The sequence below is a fragment of the Ictalurus punctatus genome, chromosome 16, assembly GCF_001660625.3.
Source record: "Ictalurus punctatus breed USDA103 chromosome 16, Coco_2.0, whole genome shotgun sequence".
Lineage (NCBI taxonomy): Eukaryota > Metazoa > Chordata > Actinopteri > Siluriformes > Ictaluridae > Ictalurus > Ictalurus punctatus.
This window is the reverse complement of record NC_030431.2, coordinates 21089658-21115007: the sequence shown is the minus strand read 5'-3', so window position 1 is coordinate 21115007 and position 25350 is coordinate 21089658. Positions and strand designations below refer to the sequence as shown.

The window sequence follows — 25350 nt, the reverse complement described above, 5'->3', positions numbered from 1 at the left end:
ATGCATTTATAAATTTCTTGATTTTTGGTATATCCCCTGCAATGCCAAATCCCTTCATTTCTCAACACTTCCTCCATTTTCCATAAACAGCAAAATAACTTGAAGGAATTACTTTTGCAATCGTATTCAACTGACACTTTCCTTTTATTTTAAGTATTTGCAAATTTTTTCAATACAGAGCATTTATTCCTTCCTGTACAATGCTATAAAAAAGAGGTTATAGGAACAGCACAAACATACAAAATAGTTTAACAAACCTTTTCTCTCTTTTTTTTAATTTTATACATTTTAATCTACCCTGGTACTATAACCCACCATAGCAAAAATTGTTTGTCAATTGTATACAATCTTATTTACATATGACCATTTGACCAAAGTGCTTGGAGGATCCTGATTACTCGAAGTTGGGATATTTACAGCATTTTACAAATTTTCCAAAAGCACTCCTCTTATAGAGCTTACAGTTTTCCCCAGCATGGACACAAGAATCATTAGAAGAGTGTAGTTCTGGAGGTAAATGTTCCTCAGGGGGGAAAAAAGAAAAGAAAAAAGAAAAACACCACACATTTTCAAGATGGTTACCTAAAAATTTGGATTGCATCTAAACATTAATTTGCACAGAATGATCAACCGAACTAGCCATGTCTAGATTCTTTCTTCAATTTCTCATCTCATAAAGAGTGAGAGCTGTCGAGTCGGTCAATCATTTTGCATGTGGCAGAATCAGGAAAAGGCCACGTTCTCGGTTATATTATGCTTTGGGCATGTTTATTGTAAGAAGGAAGCATGTCAATGTATTTCACACAAAAAGACACACACCACCCCTAAGAAACAATGGAGAAATGCACTTCGGAAGGCATCTGACTGTCAGCCTGCTGGAACAGCAGTGTTTGGCGGGTGTCCCAAGTGGACAGTTCATAAATAGAAGCAGTGTAGAAACCTGGTTATGGCATGTCATCTTCTGTGTTTACTATAGAAATCTGAAAAAGAACAGACATTTAACAAACCAATTAAAAGGTGATCCATAAGAATGACCACGTCACAATAGCTATGTTAATATGACTAATAATGAAGAAACACTTTTTGACTTTGATTCATTTGTACGTTGAGATTCATTGTAAGGGAATTAACTATACAATTCAGCCAGGATAGTCTGTGTACTGTGCCCAAATGATGACTGATAGACATCATAGCCTGACGGATGTGTTGCTCAGTAACTCCAGGTCTATGCGTGGCAATGCCGATCATCAGTTTGTCATTCATCATCACAAGGTCGTTTTGAACAAGATTACTAATACTAGGGGTATTTTGTGAAATACATAAGGTAATTCTCAGGAATTGTTACTTTTCAGGCTTGTGAAACCTACAGACTGCTGATAAAACTAATCCAGCTTGAATAAGGCTTAACAGAAGAATATCCATTACATCCATCCATAAACATGGAGTCATCCATGCCCAAGAGTCCAAGATAGCAAAATTGGTAGTGCACTGTGGGTGGGAGAAATGGCATTACTTTCTCCACCATCAACAAGCATGTCACTAGCCAATCGTGGGTGTCCGTGAGCTCACGTATGCGTAAGAGGCCAGATAGCACTTTCCACCTATTATCTATTGGGCAGAGCTAGCTATTGGGTGGGAATAGGAAATGGACTAAACGGGAGTAAATGGGCTAAAATTTCTGTGAGCTAGAATTATTTCTGATGTACTATAAGTTGAGAAAATATTAAACCCAACCTGGTATACCCTAAAGTATATGCTCAACTAGAAAACCAATCATATAAACCAGTTCATATCCCTGTTATATGAAGCTACTTAAAATTTTAAATTTAAAATGTGTTCACGACATTAAGTGATGGATTTTTTTTTTTTTTTTTTTTTTTAAATTAACATTTCCATTTTTACACTGAATAAAAATAGTCACTCACAGCAGGATACGTGTGACCAACCGAGGCAGTCTGTCGGTTTATGTCAATGTTCAGGTCTTCTTCTGTAGTCTTCAGATACACCGGATTATCAAAATTCATGCTTTTTTTATTCTTCATCTGCCAATTCCGCCACATTATGTAACCCCCAACTGCAGTCATGGCCAGCAGCACTGCAAAAGAGAGAGAGAGTGCGAGAGAGAGAGATTTAAACTTTATACCAAGAAATGCTACATGTTTCCAATAGTAAGGGAAAAGTAGGATGACTTACACACTGGCAAAGCTGCCCAAGCTGCAGCTGATCCTTTGGCTGATTTCACCTCATGTATGGAGGTGCTGATATTTCTTTCTATATGGATTGATGAGAAGGAGTTATAAACTGATCAGTGGGGCACTAAAGAACACAAACATGCTAGTTCATTCGAATTAGGGACAGAGCTAGATTGCTAGGGGAAAATGAAGCAAATAAAAACTCAACCTAAAAATGAACCCTAAAGGGTGATCACATGCAAGGTATGAGAATACAAGTGGATGAATGGACCTATGCTTAAAATGAAAAGTACAACAGCACTAGCTTTCAACAGAGAGACGGCACCCCTTTCAGCAAACCAGGAATTTCACAGCTGCCGTTTAGTTAACCTGAGCACAGGTGTTTGCGGAGGCTATTTGAGTCTAACGCAACACAGGATCTACTCTCAAACTTCTGTTAGTAGTATTCAGAGCGAGCACTCGGCTAAAATGGCAGAGCTTACCAGTGGGCATTGACTGCATTGCGACCTTGGGTTTCGGAGTGTCTGAATGTTGGGGAAGGCGTTTCAGTAGCAGAAAAAGAAACATTGTTATTTCTTAAACCAATATGTACTGTAGGTGAGTCATCAACCAATCTGACAGATGGACCACAGGGCTATGGGCTGCAAAGAAGTTGGCCAAAGTTGGTGAGTGTTTACAGGCAGAGTTAAACATTGTATCTGAAATTAGGTCATAGTGCTGTGCTAGATATCTATTATTTGCAAAGTGACCTCTGCTGTAAGTCTTCCCATATTAATCATGAGATTAACAGATGGCCATAATGAGGGGGTATTGCATCACTTAACTTAAATTAACATTGCTGACCCACAAGGTCATTTAAAATAAACAGTAAACACATGGCTTTAGGTTCCAGCTTGACTGAAAGATGTTCCCACCGTACGCTACAGGACTACATTTAAAGCCATGAAGCCAGTTTGGCTGGATGGTTTTCATGCACATGCAGTCTAAAGACTTGCAGTGGGAGACTGAATTACCTGGACGATGTGTGGGGTGTATGAGCACCCGCCCTTCATCTTGTGGAACGGCTGTAGATGCCACTGTTACAAAAGAGCACAGCGATATAAAGCCACCTATACTACTTATTTAAGAATCAAAAGGCAAAAAAAAAAAAAAAAAAAAAAAAAAAAATTCAGCAATGGAGCTTTAGTAAGCAAGCAGGGGGCTGAAATGAAAATATGTACCCACTAGCCAACTCTATCACATGACAGCTACCAAACAGATGGGTGAAGCCTAACATGTGCTTCCTTTGAGACATGTAAAGCCAACCTCTGCATCTTTTCCAAAGGCTACTCATGTTGCATTGCAAGGCAGTGTAAAGTTTCCTACCCTCTTCAACATCTATAAGCTCACACACACCTATGACTGGTTAGTGTTGCTGTGATTGACAGGGGAGACACGGTAATGCCCCCTTCCCCCATTCCTGCCCAGAGAGTACAGCCAATTTTGGGTCATGGATGGCTGTAACATCTGTGATTCAAACTCATGATAGAGTGAAATTGGTAGAAAAAAAAAATTGCCACTGAATTGGCTAATATGGCAAATGGCTGGGAAATTAAAATTAAAAGGCAAAGTTGGTGCACACAAAAAGAAAAATAATGGATTTGCTGCTGAAATCTATCCAAACGAACACGGAAGCTTGGCTTAAGATACTGTAGAAAAGTATTCCTATTTTAATGACCCAAATATTTTTGTTTAAACCGGTCTCCTAAAGCTTGACAAAGTACCAAAACGCACCTCTAAAACTATATTCAGATACAGATTTTCTTGATCTAGTACTGTTCGTAGGAAAGCCTAGAAAACCATGTCTCTAAGCACTTGCTGTGATTTTGACTGCTCTTATGTGACCCTTTAGCTCAATCCCAGACACTCAGGTGTCACACTTGTTGTATAAGTAAAACATTCTCACCATCTGGAGCCATTACTCTGGGTAAACCAAACTCAAATTAAATGTAAATCTGAGGCGGTTTTGACCGTGCCCATGGAATACAAGTTCTTTACTGGAGGAGAAAACTACCGTTTTCATTTTGTTGATCTAGCCGTAACTCTGAAGGGAGGGCCCATGAAAGCTTGGCCCATTCAGACACAATGGAGTTAGAGTTCTTTATCTTCATCTACTGAAAGCAATCGAGTCAGAGAGAACAGTTTAATGCTCTTGCATTCTTCATGGAGGCAATTAGAGGGCTCTCCTGCTACCTCTAATGTGTTGCATAGTAAAGAAAAGCCTCTTATTTTGTTTAGGCTTAAGAGCCAAAGAAGTATTCATGCAGTGATGTTTGTCCTTAAAACCTTCCTTAGTTCCTATGGATTCCCCCTTAGTGTTGTGCGGTTAGGTTTCAATGCCAAGTCCCATCTGTATATTACTCAGCATGGCATATTCTGAAAAGAGTATTCAAAGGAAGACAGCCCAAGCCTAGCTTCAAGAGGAGAGAAAGAGAGGCACAGAGGGGGTGAGGTGGTGGACACAGAGCAAATAAATGCAAAGGAAACTGCTGCAGAATGGAGGGTGAACACAACAAGGGTGCAGACGAATAGAGAAACTTCATTAACCCCTACGGTGCCAGATACTTGCCTGGTCTGCACTGCAAGCCGTCTGAGGCCAGCTCCTGACCTTCGGGACACACACACGTATACTTGGGGGAGTGTTTGTTGATTTGAGGTGCTGGCAGGCACATGTAGGAACAGCCTCCATTTTCTACTTTTTCATTGCACCAGTTGATGCCTACAGAGAAATAGAAAAAAACCTTCAGCTTGATCAAAAGGTCTTCTGTCCCATTACAAGCATCTCAGAATGACTTCACACCATGTTTCTCTCTGGTTCATGGCTGCCATCCTTAATGCTAATGCACTCACCGGACAGCTGTACGAGTTCGTGATAGACAATAATGTCCTGCGGTTCGTTCAGGTTGTTGACCAGCAAAATCACATCTGATCCTGTAAACTTGTTTGCCCCATAAATAGCCTCACTCTCACCATCTGTCCAAAAAACTCGATCCTGTCAAAACAAGTAAGGTGAGGGTGTTGAGAGGTACCTACCAACTAAAAATCGCTCAATCAAAAGACTGAGGTGTAGATTTTGACGTTTTTTCAGAAATAAAAATAGTACGCAAAAGTTAAATACAAATAAAATTAGTATTTATATTTTACCTGGAACCATTAAAAAAGATACATAAAGGAACCTTATTGATCACTATTGTAAAAAAATAATTTAAAAAAAAAAAAAAAAAAAAAAAAAAAAAAAAAAAAAAAAAGGTACCACAGATGCACTTTCCTAGTTAAAAGACATCAGTACCAGATGTGCAACCACTGATAGTACCAGCCAGCAACAAGGAAAAGTACAGCTTGGTACCTTTATTTCTGAGATGTGGTTTATTTGCATGTATCTGAACCAGGGTTAAAACCTACTGCCATTTTATTTATTTATTTATTTACTTACTTAATTACAACTCTGGTACAAGTTGTTTTGATCACTTACAGCCAAAGCTGTAACATCTTGGACAACATAGAGTATAAGGAGGAATGCTTTTTATCACACAAACATGACTTGGGTCCATACAGAATTTCAGACTATTTGCTCTAGTAAAACACATTATAAATTGGATATATAATCAGATTTGGCTGTTCATTTATGAGGCACTAAGGCAACATAGAGACAGAACAGGTTATGAGAAGAGGATTGAGATAATCATACCTCAAACACTGTGAGGGCAAAGGGGTGAGCCAGGTAGTCTTGGGACTGTAGGACTTTTTTCCGGTTATCTCCATTCAGATCCACGCTACACAGTGTATGCAGCTTAGAATCCACCCAGTAAAGTCTGCTTTTGATCAGATCTGTAGAGGCAGGACTAGTCAACATTATTTCCACAACAGGTAGTTATAAAATGTAACATCCTGCTCATCATCACTCAAACTTCATTTAACCAGTACTTACCAAGGGTAATACCATTGGGCCACTGAATGTCAGTTTCAACCAGGATCTGTCTGTCTACCCCATTCATTCCAGACTTCTCAATCCTAGCTGGCTCACCCCAGTCTGACCAGTAAAGGAACCTACAACAACCAGCAACAAAAATATTATTATTTCCCCCCTTTTTTCTTAAATTATCAAGCAATGAAGAACAAATTCAAACTAAAAAAAAAAAAAACCTACCACTCAGTAGATAAGCATTGAGACAAGATTTATACAACAGTTTAAATATCCTATATACACAAACTGGGTCAAGGTTGTGGTTTGTGGGCTAATTCTGTAACAAGGTTGCAGGTGGGGGAAGAAAAAACAATTCCAAGGGTGGCATTTTTTGGAGCTTGTTCTGTCTGCAGCTGCACAGATTTTGTTTTAAGCAAATAAGCATAATTAAGTATAATCAATTTCCTTAGACATAGGCTATTAATGGACATGTAAGTGCAGATACTTTATCTGTTCTTTTTTAAGATGTATTGCAAAGACTTTCAAAGGGAAATTGAGTGGATAATACAGTCTATACAGGATTTCGCAGAGTTTTTTGGGGGGATTGTTACAGCCAAAAATGTTGGATTTTGTTGTGCCGCCCCCCCCATCTCCAAAATTTGTGATGAAATTTCCAAGTTTTTTGTGCTTTTTTTTTTTCTCTTCAGAAAATGACTCGAATTTGCAGTAATGTTCGCTGGTAACTTTTAGTTGCACTCAGGTACGAAGCACGCAAATCAAAGAAAGCTTTGGCTCACTGAGTGTTGTGATGACATCATACGAGAGGTCTTAGCCCAAATCCACTGAAAATCTGGTAATTTCGAAAAACTGTAAACATATATTACTGAGTTTTGCTTGATTTGCGTTAATCTCTGCAATGCAAAAACCTAAAGGGACTGAATAAATGTTAATATGATAAAAAGGTGTGTTGCATATTAGAAATGTGTGCACACCATAGTGAAGTTATTTTCAAAGCAAAGACTGGGGGGGGGGGGATCCATCTCCATTTTCCAATGCCCAATCTTTTCGGGCTAGAGTCAGGTGTCTGGGCTAAAAATTTTGACGAGACCCCACAACCCTGAATGTCAGGACAAGGCATACCAAACAAAGATAGTCATATTTATATATTATCCACAAAGGAGATCAACAGAAGGTATACAATTTGTTTTCTCAGTACAAAATTACCCAGAGAGAGGATCCACTGCAATCGAAGCTGGCTCCTTTAAGTCCCTGTCAAACAATACTTTCTGCTTCGTACCATTGTAATTGGTCACGGCTATCGTCTTACTGCCCAGGTCTGACCAGTAAATGTTCTTATAGATCCAGTCCACTGCTATCCCTACAGGCATTTGGACATCAATTACTTTGGTGTGTCTGCTCACATCATCACGCTTGTCTAGTACTGTACTGTGAATACAAAAACAGTTGATTAAAAATTAGTCATAGCGAAATTTAATTTCATTTAATCATGTCAATGTATTTCCAACATTTACTATCCACCCACCCACTATAGGGTGGTGCAGATACCTGAAGATGGCTTTCTGTCCCAGGTCAGCCCAGAAGATCTTCTGATGGCTGAAGTCTGCATCCAGGGCCACAGTGTTGCGCAGCTGCTCTACTATCTGTGTGTACTCGCGCCTTTCCAGCCCCAGCTTCCGGATGTCTCTCCGGTTTGTGAAGATCAGACAAGGCTCTTTGCCTACAATGCAGGAGATAGAGCTGAAGGTCTGGCCCGAAGCTACCAGCAATCATGTGGCTTATGAATGTTCAAGTCCAACCAAGGTTTGCGTAGCTAGCCTGTTAGCACTACGAATGTGTACATGCACACCCACTTGACCTAGCAAAACAATCAGCACTGATGATGATCCAGGCAAAATCAACCTTCAGTGTGTGATATCAAGGAACCTCCCACAGTGAATTCCAAGAGCCTTGGGAGCTCAGGTGATCAATGATTTATCTCCAGCACTCAACACAATCTCACCTACCTACTGCTTTACACACTCCTGTGCTGGAGTCCATCTGATAACCCTCATGACACTCGCATTTGTAGCCTCCTTTCAGATTGATGCAAATCTGACTACAGATCCCAGGATTCAGACACTCGTTGATATCTGCAAGGGAGGAAGAGAATGCTGAAGCGTTTACAAAAACAAAGCAGCTACTGACCACTATGGTAATTGCATGAAATGGCATTTTGGGAAAGAAAATTCCTCCAAATCCTCTTATAGCTCCACTGAAGAACAGACCCAGACCTGTTTTCAATCATTTATCTGAACAGTGTAGAGTTGCACGCACCCCCACAGGTTTTATGATCAAGGAGCTGCAACCCAGGCGTGCAGTAACATTCGTAGCCGACCACCAAGTCGCGGCACAGGTGTGAGCATCCACCGTTGTTAAGAAGGCACTCGTTTACATCTGAAATGAAAAGCCAGGCCAGAAAAAAAAAAGAAAGAATTACACAATGTTCAATATTTTACAGGCAATGTGTGAGGAATGGTGGAAAGAGAGACAAGTCCTTGGGATGCTCAATAAACACTGTCCTTTCATAACCACAATGCCATGCAGAATAAGAAATGTGAAATCAACCAAAGCTGCATAGGGCAGGATTTAAACAAAGAGAAAAGTGGGTTCAAGAGAGAATACAACCTCTGGCAAAAATAATGGAAATCACCACACTTAAGAGGATGTTCACCCAGCTTGTTTGCGTCATAATAAATAAATTATGTTATTTATAACAAATAAGTTACAGATATGACAAAAGTTTTGTTTAATAGCTGAGTATTCTGGCTGGGAGAAACATGCCTCATTCGGGTAAAATGAAATTATTTTAATTAATGGCATATCCCCCCCCCCAGATCAAATAGAGGGAAGAAATGAATTATGGAATCACCCAATGTTGAGGAAAAAATTATGTATCACCTTATAATTTGAATTTCTAAAACAAAATACCAGCACAAGTCTAAAAATGCTAATTAGTTTGCAGTTAAAAGAGAGAGTGCTTACAGACCTTAACCTTGGACTTTTTGAAAGGAAACATGGCTCCAACAAGTGAGTTGTCAGCTGAAACAATGGAAAGGATTTAAAAACTCCTTCAAGAAGGAAATCAACACGGAGTGTGGTAAAAGATGTCGACTGTTCCCAGGCAGCTGTGTCTAAACCTTGGTGCAAGTATAAACAAAATGGGAAGGTTATAAAAGGAAAACATACGGGTAGACTGAGGGCGTCAAAACATCATCAGGATAGAAAAGTCAAAGCAATATGCCTTGAAAATAGAAAATGCGCAACAAAACAAATGGGTGGAAACAGGAGTCAATGTTTGAGACAGAACTGTAAGATATCAGCTGAATGAAATGGGATTTACGCATAGAAAAGCCAAACGAATACCAGCACTAACATTTAAACAGAAGAAACCAAGTTTACAGTAGGCTAAAGAGAAGCAATCATTTATGATATGGGATTGTAGGTCAGGTAAACGACCTGGGGGAGATCTCCACAGTCAATGCAAACATATACACTGAAATTTTGGACACTTCTCATTCCACTGATAGACAATATATTTGGTGAAGTCATTTTTCAGGATGATAATGCATCTTACCACAGACCAAAAAGTGTTGAGGTTTTTCTTCAGGAAAAGCAGATAAACTCCATGACATGGACTGCAAACAGTCTGGATCTCAATTCGACTGAAAATTGATGGTGGAAATTCAACAAAAAATTGGTCCATGACAAAGCTCCATCCTGCAAAGCTGATCGGTCAACCGCTATTAGAGAAAGTTGGAACCAGCTTGATGGAGAATATTATTTTTCATTAGTGAAGTCCATGCCTCAAAGAATTCAGACTGTCATAAAAGCCAGAGGAGGAGCAACGAAGTACCAATTGATATTTTTATTTATTTATTTTTGTTGATTCCATATTTTTCCCCCCCACTCAACATTGAGTGATTCCATAGTTTTTCCTCTCTACTTGATCTGGAAAACAATATGCCATTAATTAAAAACAATTTAATTTAACTTGTTTGAGCTAGGTTTCACAAAGCCAGAATGTTCAGCTATTAAACAAAAATTGTTGTGCGTCATATCTGATTTGTTCATTTACTACAAAGTAAAAAAGGCGAGTGAACATCCACCAAGTGTAGCGATTCCATCATTTTGTCCAGGGGTTGTACAACAGACCATATACTATATCCCACATGTATACAAATTATTCACAACACTACTAATGATTTTCAGTGACAATTCTCTCCAAGGGGTCAAATGGAGCAAAACCATGCTTAAATTCCCCACGAAGCCTACCAGATCTCCTCACTGTAGGGGTCCAAGCAACAAGGCCTGTAGTTTTCTCTTAGTGTATACCACTCATGCACTTGCCCACTTGTTGAGAATATAGTGATCTGATATCACATTCTCCCACATCTCTGTAGACCAGTGCTTATGGTTTCCCACCAGTGAACCAGTAAACTGCACATCCGTCTTTGTACTGAGGGGTTTCTATATAGATGCTTATCTTGCTGAAGATCTAAATCGGATCCAGTTGCCACTCTTAATCACCTGAATAACAGTTGCTTGTCAGTTTTTCCTGACATCACACTAATTTACAGTTACCGAATATGCACCACCAATTTCAAGCCTATTTACAGTATCTACCATAGGTCTAAATGCAAATGTCACTTTAGCAACTGCTCGTATTAAAACATGAACCAGATGAGCACTCACGTAGGCACCACCATCATAAAAACACCAATTAAGGGAATCTTTTGGACGAAGAGTTCATCCTGCCTGTACAGTTCCAGAGACTTGTAGAGTCTATGCCAACATACACTGTGCTTTTGCCAGCTTATGGTGGCCCAAAACCTTTAATGTGCCACAATCTGTTTATTTATTCTTTATATACAGTCTACATGTTTATATAGCACCTCTATAATCAACTCTCCATGTGTCGTGCAAAACGTATTTCTACAAAGCAAAACTGTTCCAGAAACAGAAACTCTGCATGATGTTCACTTACTGCATTCTTTTATCGGTTCATCGCTCCAGTCAGTGCAGTCACGGACCTTGTTACAGACTTTGCTCATTTCAATACACTCTCCACTCCGACACTTGTACTTGTCTGGGCCGCTACACTGAGTCACTATAGTAGTGAGGGAACGGAAGAAGAAAAGAAAGTTACTGTGAAAACCACATTATATACACAAACGATACTAAAGCCATAGGAAATATCAAATCATGCACACTCTTTCTGCATGCCAAGTCAGTATGCAGTGTGTCAGAGACTGAAACCTGAAACCCTAAGGTAATATAATTAATTACAACATTCCTACAATAACCAGGAGGAACTGTATATTGACTCTGGATTTGACCCAATTTCTCACTACTACACATCTTGTGCACATTTGACCTAATTTGATGCAACAGTGTGTCTATAAAAAGGGTTCATGTAGGACATCGAGAGATTGGAAATGACTAGTGTTTTAGTGGGCCTCACGGTTTTTGCAGTTGTCTTCATCCGTGCCATCAGCACAGTCTCGGAAACCGTTGCACTGCCGGCTGCCATGGATACAGCTGCCATCGTCACACTTAAATTGGTCCGGGCGACAGGAGCGAGGCGCTGCAGGGGGAATGGAAAAACAGAGTCGCAAGTCACCTTACAGGCTAAACCATGCAGGAGAGCTGACCTCTAACAGACTGCCACACACACACACACACACACACACCACCTCCTTATCTGTTTGGCATTTAGCCAAGGCAGTGGTGGATTTTTAACCTTGCCTTTAGTAGGAGTAAGCTCATGCCCATGGAATCCCGGCAAACAGCTGGGTAGTTTGATAACAGGATAATATTACTGTCACCCAGTATCGCATTACTGTCACCTAGCATGAGGACGCAGTCCTGGACTGCTTCACACTGCTAGCTCTTAGTAAATACTGAATACAAAAAATAAATAAATAAAAAATCTATTAAAAATTGCCATCCTAAAACTAAGCCACTCACGGCAGTTTCTCTCATCACTGCCATCTTTGCAGTCAGCGTCTCCATCACAGCGCCACTTGCGGTGAATGCACTCTCCTGAGCTGCACTGAGTCTCACTAGCTGAGCATTTAGCCGGCAGCGTAGGGTTCCTCCCACAGCGCACAGGCGATTCATCCGATTGGTCCTGACAGTCTACATCATTGTCACACACCCAACCAATAGGAATACACGTTGCGTTGCCACACTGAAACTGGTTAGGACCGCAGGAGGAGGGAGTGCAGTCCAGTTCATCAGTACCATCACTGCAGTCATCCTCACCATTACACACAAAGTTCTGGGAGACACAACGACCACTGGCACAGGTGAATTCCAGAGGAGAACAGGTGATGTTACCTAAAGGGAGGAGAAAGAAAGAAAGAAAGAAAAAAAAAATGGACACAAGCAGGTCAAATTCAACAAAGATCAGAATCACCTTTTTTGCCAAGTACCGTGGGTTTACATGTGCAGTGAATTTGTCTTGGTGCACTGGTGCTTAACAATAACAGTAAAATACAAGAAGTGAAATAATATTAAAAAGATAAACATTTGCAAGGTAAGATGAGAAAGTAAAAATGTAAATGATTACGTTTCCTCTCTTTACAGCACCAGTTCCCAATCTTGGCCCTGGAGTACCCTTGTACTGAAGTGTTTTCCATACTCCCAACATACCAGATTCTCATCAGCTAATTACCATCCCTTCCTGAGTTGAAGTGGGTGTGTCAGAGCAGGAAAACACTGAAATGTGCAGCACAGGGGGTTCTTCAGGACCAGTTTCGGAAACCGGTGCTTTATAGGAACTTGTTAGGTCTTTCTTGCATTGCATCAGCTCCGTAAACTATCCAGGAACACTTCTTAAATACTGAAACGGTTTCCTAAGCCATGGCTGACTCACCCTTTGCCACATGCAATAAATGGCTACACTTGCATCATATGACCCCTGAGGCTATGTCCTCTAAGCAGCTTCCTCTGAAAGTGTCACAGACAGATCATTCGTCACAAAATCTTTGCTAAGACAGGTGCTGACTCACTGCAGCTCGTCTCGTCTTCTCCGTTGTCACAGTCTCTCTCGCCGTCACATTTCCAAGAGACAGGAATGCACAATGTGGAGCCTGTGCCACAGCTAAACTCATTCGTACGGCAAGTTCTGGTGTCTGAATAAAAGAGCAGCAAGTTAGGACAAGACTTTTTATTTTATTTATTTATTTATTTTTAAAACATGCTATTGTAAAAAGGTTACAAAAAACCCTGCACTTAATCCTAGGAGAATTATTCAGTAACATTTGCATACTCCTCCAAATATTGGACAAACACTCCAAGGAACCAGTAGAACTTGATGAATTGGTTTGCCTTGAAAAGGCATAAAACCTTGAAAGAAAGTCATTCTGTAGTCTATTCTTTGTTAAGGTTAAAGTACATGCGCTTAATATCAGCTTTAACAAGCTCAACCTGAAGAAAATCGGTTCCATAGCATGTGTAGGAAATACATGTAAACCATTACTTAAAGAATTTATCCTTTGGCAACAATAGGTTCCAGTATTTCACTATTTATACCCACAACCTCATGTTTGTCAAAAGGTCACTTACTCGGTGTAAGATCACGGTCACAACAAGCAAGGATCAATCTTTAACATAACCTACGCAAGCAGTCCCAGTGCTCAGGACACGCCTTCTAAAGGCATGATCTCAAACACGTACACTGAGCCACATGCACAGGCACACACACCATCATTCCACGTATTACTGACTTTCAACAGCTGGTCAAACTAGAAATGTTCTGGATGCCTGCCACGTGGAACAACATGTCCAACACATAAAAATACCATGGTGGATTGCACAACAATCCAAAACACAAAATACAATGGATCAGTACTTATCACATATGAAATCAGACATTTAAGAGGATGGCTCTAATGTTTTTTTTTTGTTTGTTATACCCAGAGGCCGATTATCTGCCCACCATAAAGGTCACCATAGAACCAAATCATGTATAAGAACAGAGAGATTAATATAAACCTCTAATTGGCCTGCTGTTATAGCAAATTAATCAACACATTCTGACCATTCTGATCAGATTCAACAGCATGGACATGTATGAATGCTTAATACATGCAGTGGTGTTTAAATCATTATTAAAATATCATCAATATTCCAAAAAAGGATGGAAAAAGTGGGATGATTGTCCTTTTATGAATGAGGATAGCATTTCCCCCTCAACCTCAGCTCATCTCACCAACAGGCAGAGTTTTTCGCTATGCCCGATTAAAACAGCTGCTCGTATTTGTGTGAAGATTGATTAACTGCTCTATAGCCAGAAGTAAAGGACAACACACTGGAGTTACCCAGAGCAGTGGGATGTAACCTGACCGACACACTGACTGATCTGCTGCCATTACCATAAATGACACAGCTGCTGAATTCGGATGAAGTGACATCTGCAGCGTGACACATTTGGAAGTGCAACAAATGAGTGACTCAAGGGAGATGAAGCTATGCAAAAAAAACAAACAAACAAAAAAAAAAACAAGTATAATTTCCGGTCACATTTTTTCCTGATTCATTCTCTCCCAAGCCCACCCACACACTCACTGATGTAAAGCATGCTGTTGAACAACTCCTTCTATTGGAATTTGGGCTACAGACTTTAACGCACTCCGATTTGGTGGCTTTGACAGAATCTCTACCCCTCTCTTTTTACCAACTGCTCAAAACCATTTCTGTGAACATAACGGTCAGAGAGAACAATGGAAACCACACAAAGCCTATTTGACTTACGACACACGTCAATGCTCTCGTCCGAGCCGTCTTCGCAGTCAGGTTCTCCATCGCAGTGCCACCTCTTGGGGACACACTGGCCGTTGCGGCAGACAAAGTCCTGTTCCTCGCATGTCTTCCTCACTGCAACGGAGACAGGATTAAAATAAAAGTCTCAAGGGCTTTTAACAGTTCAGCCTGGTTAAAAAGTAAAATATGTGAGGAAAATGGAAAAACGACAAGCTCAGCAAAAGATTTTACATCGTACGCGAAAGCCATGTCCCAGAATATGTCCTCTGTGCTTCTTTACTGCACAAAAACTCTGATAAGTGGATAACCAATTTGTGTTTTCTTTTGCAATTTCAAAAGCAATGGTCAAGCTATGGATAGATCACATTTTTATTACAGGTGCAGTTTGTACAGTGTATAGATATTTCTAGACATTTGATAATCATAATTTCAAAACATTTCTTAGAAATACTATACATGGCAGTGTTGCATAGTGATGTAACTGACTAATTTGTTCTGCTGAATATTTTCAGGCATCCATTTTTCTGGCCCAGAAAAATCTGCTTCACAGCCAGCCATAACTGAACTGCTCAGACCTGCTGCTTCAATTCAATTCGGTTTTATTTGTATAGCGCTTTTAACAGTGGACATTGTCCCAAAGCAGCTTTACAGAAATATATACATTCAAGATATAGATTTTAAATGTATGAATTTATCCCCTATGAGCAAGCTAGAGGTGACTGTGCCAAGGAAATACTCCAGAAGCGATATGAGGAAGAAACCTTCAGAGGAACCAGACTCAAAAGGAAACCCATCCACATCTGGCTGAAACCAGATAGTGCGATTACAAATAAATCCCTTCTATAAATATACTTATACTACATGATCAAAAATAGTGCTGTTGTGTAACTAGGAAATTCATTACAGTTTTTTTTTTCTTTTTTAAACCATGAAGTCTATTTTGTTTAACTTCTCTACTGTTCACTGATGAAGACTTGAGTGCAAAACTGTTTGTGGCAATTGCAGTCCCAGCCATCATAGCATAACTGTTCATATGAATTGAGGTCCAAAGCCATCTTTATGGTTTTTAAGTGGTACCATCCTCAGTAATCTCAATGATCTTTAGACTGCACCACGTGGGGCCATCCTCAGCAGCAGCATGTAATTTCCAACTGATGAGAACTCCAACCAGAAGTAGGGCATCAGGATGGATCGGGCAGGTGCAGAGAGCAGAAGGGGTCGTGTGTAGCAGGACACAGTGTGTTGCTTTATACACACTGTTCCAACCAAGAGGGAACAGATTGTGGAAAAGGTGAAAGCAATAAAATGACAATTTGCCTTGCCAACTTGCTATACGCCTCAGTGACGACAAGTAAATGTATATTTTCTTCATGTCAACAGTCATGCCCTAGAACTTTACAAGGAACCCCGTCTCCCATTGGGCACTAAGCCCAGCCCTATTATCAGTCACTTCATGTCCACTCAGCAACAAGTGTGCACTCCAATGAAATAGGCTCCGGTGGCTAGAATGGCCAGAAGTGCCTGGAGAGCTCCAGACACATAAATTAGCATGCTCACCGCAGGACTAGAAAATTTACACTCACTGGGCTAGACTGCGTAGGAGAGCACGCTTGGGGACCATCATACAGGAAAGGATTGGAACCTTGAGGACTTCACTGTAAGTGCTAGCTGTAATTTATTAGTGTATCTCACTCATATCTGTGCCAAACCCTCCCTCACACACTGTTTTCCCACCCCCAAACTCTATGACCCAGTTACCATAGATACAAGGAGAGCTGGATCATCCAGAAGGGGACCTTATGGCTCCCATTGTGTAATAATGCAGAGCTGTAGTTCGCAAGCCTGTTTTTTGTCAATAATTTAAGGTACTGTGGCACTGCACTGTTTCTCAACTTAGCTTAGAAATTACATCAGTGTTCTAAACTAGTGTGAGACTCAAACTGCAGAGTTCAAAGTCCACATCCTGTAGTTTCACACCAGTGGAATACATACAGGTTCACACACAATGACTCACCACACGTGTTCTCATCGCTTCCATCAGTGCAGTCCACATCACCGTCACATTGCCACACGGATGGGATGCAGCGTCCGTTCCCACATTGGAATTGTGATGGCTCACATTCTATTCGCGAGCCTGAGGTGGCGAGAATAAAAGGTCAAGTGAAAGCGACAGACTATTACTCTATATCGATTACCAAGAAAGGTAAAACTGATGTGTACTAATGATATAACCAAATATGAATGCATTATTCAAAAACAGATAATTTAAGTTCTAAACATACAGATACAAATAGGAGGCACTATTCATGTTCATCAGGAAAGCTTTCCAGAAAGATCCACGTGGCATGTGGTTGAGTCTCGAGCTGTGTATCAAGCTGCTCAAACACGTGGTTTTTACTTTCATTTCCCCTAACCCTAAGTGGTCAGATATGAAGCTCGTGGTTCAGAAAAAAAACAACATTTCGTAACATTATTCATTTAAAATGATTTATTTGTTAGAACTGTTGCAGGCCAGATACAAAAAAAAAACAAAACAAAAAAACCCTGGAAGATGAACAAACATGCACTCTTGAAAATCTCTACTTAAAATAAATACATGAATAAAATAACAATAAATAAATATTCAATCAACCACAACCTCACTGTACAGCTCGGCTCACTCACACTCATGCGAACTAGGACGGCCAGGAACCTTGGGGTGATTCTTGATGACAGCTTGACCTTTACAGACCATATCTCAGCAACTGCAAGGTCCTGTAGGTTCATCCTTTACAACATCAAGAAAATCCGACCCTACATCACCGAACAGGCTACACAGATACTAGTCCAGGCTCTTGTTATCTCTAAACTGGACTACTGCAACTCACTGCTTTCAGGCCTCCCAGCCAGCTCCATCAAACCCCTTCAGATGATTCAGAATGCTGCAGCGCGCCTCGTCTTCAACCAGCCCAAGAGAACCCATGTCACACCCCTCTTCATCTCCCTCCACTGGCTTCCTGTAGCCGCCCGCATCAAGTTCAAGGCTTTGATGCTCGCCTACAAGACCTTGTCAGGAACAGCACCCTCCTACCTCAACTCTCTCCTGAAGGCCTACATTCCCTCTCACAATCGATTAGCGACCGACGTTTAGCAGTTCCAACTCAGCGTGGCGCAAGGTCCCTTTCCAGAACCTTCACACTAACTGTTCCTCAGTGGTGGAATGCACTTCCAATCTCAATCCGGACCGCAGAATCTCTCACCATCTTCAAAAAACAGCTAGACACCCACCTCTTCCATGAACACCTAAGCAACTCATTAAAAAAAAAAAAAAAAAATTTTTTTGCACTTACACCTCTACTCTGCATTTTGCTTCTTCTGGAATTCAATTAATGGATCTTGCATAGTAGCACTACTTATATTGTTCTCTGCTTGATATATCGCTTTGCTTGTATCTTTCTCATTTGTAATAAAAGTGTCTGCTAAGTGAATAAATTGGTTTAGATTATGACCACTTCGGGGTTAAAGCCGAACACAGAGATTTTATATATATATATATATATATATATATTCGGCGCACTAGTCAGATGCAGTCATCCCCTATCCTGTAAACAGCACTAAAAGCTATGAGTCAAAGGGCTTTCATTATTTTTTTAAAATCTCCAAAACACCTTCATTTGCATAATGCTTCAGGATCACAGGGTTATTATCCGACAAGTATCTTATACTGTATACGAGGATGTACCAATTAGCCACATTAAACTTAAAGCAGAAGTGATGTGATTTACACAAGGAGTGCCCTGCTCATCCGTGCAGACTAAACTGGATTAAGTGGATGAAAATTAGACACGTATTTTAACTGCTACACAAAAGCACACAGCTCTGTGTGCTTAGCAGCATAGAACGCATTTATGAAGCTGTGACTGGCTCCCTGTAATCATAGCAAGGCTTTAATGAGCAGCCTTGCTATGATTACAGGGAGCCAGTAGTGTGCTTCTAGGTAGGAAGGAAGAACCCACAACTAGGGTATCTGAGCAAGTCCATGATCAGACAGAAGTCAAATCCTGATTCATGGGGGAATCCGATTCGCTCACTGATTCATCCATAGATCATTACACCTCCATTCTGAATCTCGTTCAAGCGCTCAAGGAAACAAGAAGCTTTCAGGAACCATGTGCACCTGGCAGGGTTATATTTCTCAAACCTACAGATGCACACGTTCAAGATAATGTCTAACGGAGGGCAATCCTGAGGTGCCACAACACTGGAGAGTTTAGAATTCTGGCTCATTTCACACCCCCAGATTCAACTAAACGGTTAATTACAAAACCCCTTCATGTGATGCATTCAAGGAGGTAGAAAAGGGAAGAGTGTACTCTCTTCAGGCAGATGTCCCTTCAGGAGAGTTCGCTCTAATGGCAGACCATGCTAAATCAGGTGAATACTAGAGCAATAGAGCGACGCAAACAGCCGGCAGCCAAAGATACGTGAAAGTAGTGCACTGGCAACAGCAGCTGTCCACAGCTGACCAGCCTGCATTCACTGACCCTACATCGGCTGCATGGAAACAATGCAACACTCATTAATGAGTGACATTTTGTCTGGACCAATCCAGCCACGCAAAAGCCCCGGATCAGTTCGGGTCACAGAGCAGGTGGCTGGCACTGCCAGTCAGAGTAAAACCTCAACTGAACCCCAGTAAGAGAGGAAACGGATGGATATAATAAGCATACTGACATTTCAGGGTTTTCTTTAGTAAGGAAGGGAAATCACTTTCATTTTGTGGCAGGAAAAAAACCCCTGAAAATTAATGTAGATAGATATGTACACATAATGCTCTACTGAAAATCAGGACTCCAGAGATAGAAACTTAGTTACTTTATAGACAATTCATAAAAAAATAGCAAGTCACCACAATGGCCACTTCTGTCCTCTCCTTAATTCATTCAAGCATGTTCAATAATCACTTCATCCCGGTCAGGGTCGTGGTGGACCTGGAGCCTATCCCAGAAACAGCAGGTGCAGGGCGTGAACACTACACCCCAGGTTGTGATGCCAGTTCATTGCAGGGCACTTGCACACTTATTGACACCTAGGGGCAATTTAGAGTCACCAATCCATATACTGAAACTGGGGAATCAGACGGAAACCCACAAGAAAATGCAAAACTCCACACAGACAATAACCTGAGCTCAGGATCGAACCGGGAATCCTGGAGCTGTGAGAGGGATGCCTGTGCCTTCTCCTAAATGACGAGTAAAAATATTAAGTGGAGGACTGGAGTAACTGGATTCAACTCAAAGTGCTTAATAATTTCCCAAAGGCTAGGAACCATGTCATCTGAAAGGCAAAAACACTAAACTATATTGCACTGGTAATGCACCGTAGGGGAACAAAATCTGCATCCCAAGTTTTTTCCTACTGCCTATACAAATGCATGACGTAGAGTATGAAGTAAGCTTTTAACCCACTATATAGGGAAGGTTATGTTTAACCACAGTCATATGATGCACAGCAGATATAGGTTTCATGTGTTTTACAATATCTGATAAATTGGTATCTTCGGAGCCCCAGAATGGACATACATTACCTACAAATTGGGTCAGATGCACTGCAACCAACTTGCATAGTTCACTTTCCTTCACTGTATTAAACTTTAACTTTATGAGTTTACAAAAGCAAATAAATATAGATGTGTCCAAGTCTTGTATTTTATTATGTAGTATACCTTCTATTTTAATTATCCAAGGTCAGAATCTGTCTGATTAAAACAAGCAAGATGTTAATTCTTTCTTTAAAAACTGCGCCCCCACCCCACCCCAGGTTAACCCTGTACAAATGTCAGTCCACGTCAAGTGGAGACATCGTGTTCCTTTTAGAAGGCAATGACCATGTGGACACGACATAACACAGCCTTGGAGTCAAAAACACAAGGTCCAAGATATAACTTAACAGAAATGGCATAACAACAAGTATAATGGCTCACTAGTCTTTGGAGGAAAAGCTGTCTGTAGAGGCCTTGGGAAAACAGCTGACTAGATGAACAGGTGTGTTTAATGAGGCAGAATGCTAAATTCAGCAGTTTGCTGTGCTTTTCCCTACCTCCTGAAGTCTAACACCTCGGATCAAAGTGAACACACCTCTTTCTCTGGATGAACAGAGCAAAGATCCGTTCCTCCACTTAAAGTAAACCAAGCAACACTCTCTAATGGGATCATGGGTAAGGGGAAAGGTGAAGAATTAGAAATGCCAACAAAGCAGCCCAAGATTGGGGAGTGGGGTCCAACTGACATCATTTTTCCATGTCAAATCACAGCAAACGTCAATTATCCATGATAACTGTGCTATTTAGTGTTAATTTTGCACTGACTGTACTGTACCTATATACAAGTAGTCAATATGGAATGCATGACTACCAGTCTTGCAAGACCATTACTAAAATTAAAGTGCTTAAATACCATCAATTCATGAACAGTCAGAAAACAGAACAAGTACCCAAGTTATTTCAAATTCTAAAAGTATAAATTAGAACATGTACTAAACTGTACAATTCCTTAGCGCTGTAGTCGCACCCTTATCTGTTGAACCTTTAATAAGCATCTTGCGCCTGAAATTCCAGATAGTGTGTAAAAGATTTATGATGCATAAATGGACTGTGATTAGATTTTTAGCGGAAAGTTTTAAAGGAACTTCCAGGTAAAAGATATATATACATAAGGTGGCTGTTTAAGAGTACCGCCCCAGTGACAAGGAATGGTACAGTTTAGTATAGTATTATATACGTTAATAATTAGACAAAACAGATTTATTAACAGCAGGACGTCTGCTCTATTGTTCTTTAAGATGAAATCAGTTCAATTCTGACAAGTAAAGAAAATGCTCTGTAAGAAATAGTGATCTATCTTCAGTTGTGAGGCCATTAAACCTCATTAAAAAGTTTCACTAACTAAACAACTCATAATACTATGCGCTTGTTTAATATTAAGAAACATCCATGAACCTTCAGGTTAAAAAAAAGGACACCCAACAACCTTTAAGATAGTTAGAAAATGACTATTTTTGGAGGCTGAATTCAGCAGGTAACTTGGGCTGTCCTGATTGAACTTTTATTTTTTCCTAACTGGAGTCAGAGCAGTTGATGAAAGAATGGAAAGACTGCACAAGAAAATTTGAAAACAGGCAATTAATGTAGTACAAATTTAACAGTGTGGACCTCACTAAATGGTTTAAACCTGGTTAAGGCTTATATATGACTGCGAAATCCTCAGTGCAAAACAAAAGAAGCATTTTTTAAATTTAAATATATCAACACAGACATATGATGGCCTTTTGAGAACATTTGAGGCAAAGGGTGAAATTTGTCAAATTTATTGTTTAACTCGAACTAGCTATTGTTTTATTATTTGCCTGGTACACGAGACTGATTTAGGTGAACGACAGCCTCAAAGTGAAGTCACCTGTTTAAATGGCAATTACGCAATGTGAGGGTAATCTGCGCACACACGGCCCTCATCTACACTGTTGCATAGCACACACACAGTTCCCAAAGCACACCACCGGCTCGAGCCCATGTCCAAGAATTAATCCATAAATTAGCTCCTCCAATAAATAAATTAAGGGCAAGCGTGTCATTACAATGCAGGAGTGGAAATGAAATTAGCAGCTGAAATCCGTGGGGTAAAGTCCTTCACGGTGCATGAGAATAAAAACGTGCCAAGCTGCACGTTGCTACTAAACACTTGAAGGAGGCCCAAGCGCTCAATGAAGCAGTCAATTACACAATGAAGGATCGGTTACAGCCGGTATCCGGGCTATGTTAGACAGTAACATTGTTGCATCATACTGCACTTACATTATGAATGAACCAGTATGATTTGCTCGGGGGCATCTTAAACGTGCAGTATTCGCGTGCTTTTTTTCTGCAGCTTCGTTGCGCAAGCTACAAACGGATTCTCTCTCTCTCGCGCGCGCTAATACTCACCGTGTGTAAACCCGACCAGCTGGAGACATAGTGGCAGGAGAAGAAACCCCAGAACGCACAGGACCATTTCGTGGCTGAGTGTCTCGCGCGCGCACTCGGTCTAGCTCGCTCTCTCTCTTTGGTCCTTGATACCGCAGCGCGAGCGCTCAGCCGGTGCGCGAGAACAAAACAGAAGCAGAGCGAAGCCGCGCGCTTTTATCTCATCACGCAGCAGCAGCGTTCAGTAGCGCCGTGCTCGCGAGCGGCTCGTGCGAGCGCGACTCATCACGTCCCCTTAATTTCACCGACAGCGCGAGCGAGCCTACAGCGAAGAAACCGCGGAGTAGAACACAGGGCGTGTGGACGTTTTTTTTTTTTTTCCCCCCTTCTCCTTTAGTGTGTCATTTTCACGCAGTTAACCCTTTCTCCACCAGAACCGACATCATGAACAGCCTATATGTGTGCATCCTTTTATATGATAACGTATTAATAAAAACAGCTCAGACATTCTTTATAAAAAAGATAAATAAATAAATGCATGGTCTATTTTTTTTTTAAATTCAGCATTTTGATAATTCATATAGTCTGAATTAAGAAAACTGTTCTATAGCGACAGCATCTAAAGTGCCACCCGTGTCTTGTGGCTCCACCTATCAGCGAGAGCTTTAAACTCAGTACTGGCCTGATTAATGAGATACAATTCAACAGAACTGAGACAGATATAACAGAATTAAAACAGAATATAGGACACGATGATTAAATGTGAATTTAATCCAATCCAATCCAAAATGTGATTATCTTTTTCCCTGTGCTATAGTCAAACTGGTAGAAGTGATGGACCATGGGCTTAGAAGGTCTTGGTGAACTGAGATGTTAGTGCTGTTCTCACTATTCACATCAAAAACATTCAGGTTTGTTGACAGTGAAAAAGAAATGTATGTAATAGAATGTTAGGAACCTTTCATAAATTTTTCATTTAAGACTGCCTTAGTTAGCACTAATATCAATAATGTTACCCCTTAGATCAGATTATTTTAAAGAAGCATACATTGCTTTGCTATCTTAAACTTTTAAACATTTTTTGCTTCTCCATTTCTTAAAATTCTCAGTATTTCCCAGTGATGGTGTAGCTATCAGTAGCCGGTTCTGGTCTCGTGCTCCGTCTTCATACGCTGAAGACTGACTTTGATCAACATACAGTATTTTCATGGCCTGCAATTTACTGATCTACTTAATCCCCTAATATGTTGGTTTTCTACACTAGTCATTAACTTCTATTCCATATAAACTCTTAGCATAGACTAGATGAATAATTCATTGAGTGAACAATTTAATGAATAGACATATTGAGATGCATGTTTTAGTCATTCATTCATTCATTCATTCATTCATTCATTCATCTGCTTTATCCTGGTCAGAGCCTATCCCAGTAGGGATTCAACCCAGATCACACGGCACCATGCGTGCACACTTTCCCACAATCGTTCACACCTAGAGGCTATTTCGAATCACCAGTCCACCTATCAGAATGTTTTTGGGAGGTGGGAGGAATCCGGAGAACCTGGAGGAAACCCAAGCGGAGAAAACCTGCCAGTAGGTGTTCTAGGCACCCTACACCATCACACATACAGATACTCAGCATGCTGTAAATAAATTCACAAGGCTGATGTCTCCTCACAGATTCCCATCTGCAATACGTCTATATTTGTCTCCTTAGATTTGATTAAGACTGTGAGCTTGGCAACTAATATCCTGTGCACCTGTGTATATCATTATAGCATTAGGCACTAATTAGACACACTATGATGAAAAACTAGATGGTAAGGAGTTATAAATCTCTGCCTGATTCTGTCACTTAACAAGATGTCAAATCTATGAATATTTATAAACCTTCATTATACCAACATATTTATTAGCCAAACCTTATTATAGAGGGTGTGACAGAGCACTCCAGTGGTGTGATGCTATTTTATGCCAAAATAGTGATAAGAAATGACAAGTTGTTGTATGCTATGTCGTCTTTTAAAAAGAAGGCTTCTCACATTTGTAAAATGCTAAGACAAAAAGCCGTATTTTCCTTTAAAGGTGGACGTGGTAAGTGGAAAAAAAAAATCTAGACCGTGGCAAGGTGGTATAATGGGTAATGTTGCTGCCTCACAGATCCAGGGGCCCTGGTTTGAGCCAGAGCTTGGGTTACTGTCTGTGTGGCGTTCTACATGTTCTCCCCATGTCCATGTGGGTTTCTTCTGTGTTCTCCAGTTTCCCCCAATCTCCCAAAACATGCCTGTTTTTGGGACCTGCTCCCTAAAAGACAACTCACAGGTTCATGTAATTTATCCAAGGTGATGGGGTCAGTTAGGAAGAATAGGAAGGTCTGACATTGTTTTCATTGCAATTGCAGTTCACCTTGTAGACAGCAGAGGGCTCTAGAACTGCTTATTTACTGTATACAG

At 40.5% G+C, this 25350-nt stretch overlaps 1 protein-coding gene across 3 annotated transcripts; it reads right to left on the bottom strand.

Moving 5' to 3' along the window:
- Positions 1 to 125: 125 nt before the first annotated feature.
- On the bottom strand, positions 126 to 23263 carry vldlr (very low density lipoprotein receptor). 3 transcript variants are annotated; one of them, XM_017489559.3, is made up of 20 exons: positions 22919 to 23262; positions 16976 to 17095; positions 14953 to 15075; positions 13209 to 13331; positions 12163 to 12534; positions 11657 to 11779; positions 11180 to 11302; positions 8470 to 8589; positions 8160 to 8285; positions 7702 to 7873; positions 7360 to 7581; positions 6160 to 6278; positions 5920 to 6059; positions 5082 to 5223; positions 4801 to 4950; positions 3206 to 3268; positions 2675 to 2716; positions 2194 to 2271; positions 1926 to 2095; positions 126 to 980 (listed from the first exon to the last, which is right to left on the bottom strand). In XM_017489559.3, the coding sequence occupies exons 1-20, from the start codon at positions 22983 to 22985 to the stop codon at positions 945 to 947; spliced, it is 2631 nt and encodes an 876-aa protein (XP_017345048.1). In that variant the 5' UTR covers positions 22986 to 23262; the 3' UTR covers positions 126 to 944. The 3 variants fall into 3 exon arrangements, with proteins under 3 accessions (XP_017345048.1, XP_017345049.1, XP_017345052.1); XM_017489560.3 differs by lacking the exon at positions 2675 to 2716; XM_017489563.3 differs by lacking the exons at positions 126 to 980; positions 1926 to 2095; positions 2194 to 2271 and having other exon boundaries at positions 2675 to 2833; positions 22919 to 23263.
- Positions 23264 to 25350: the final 2087 nt, after the last annotated feature.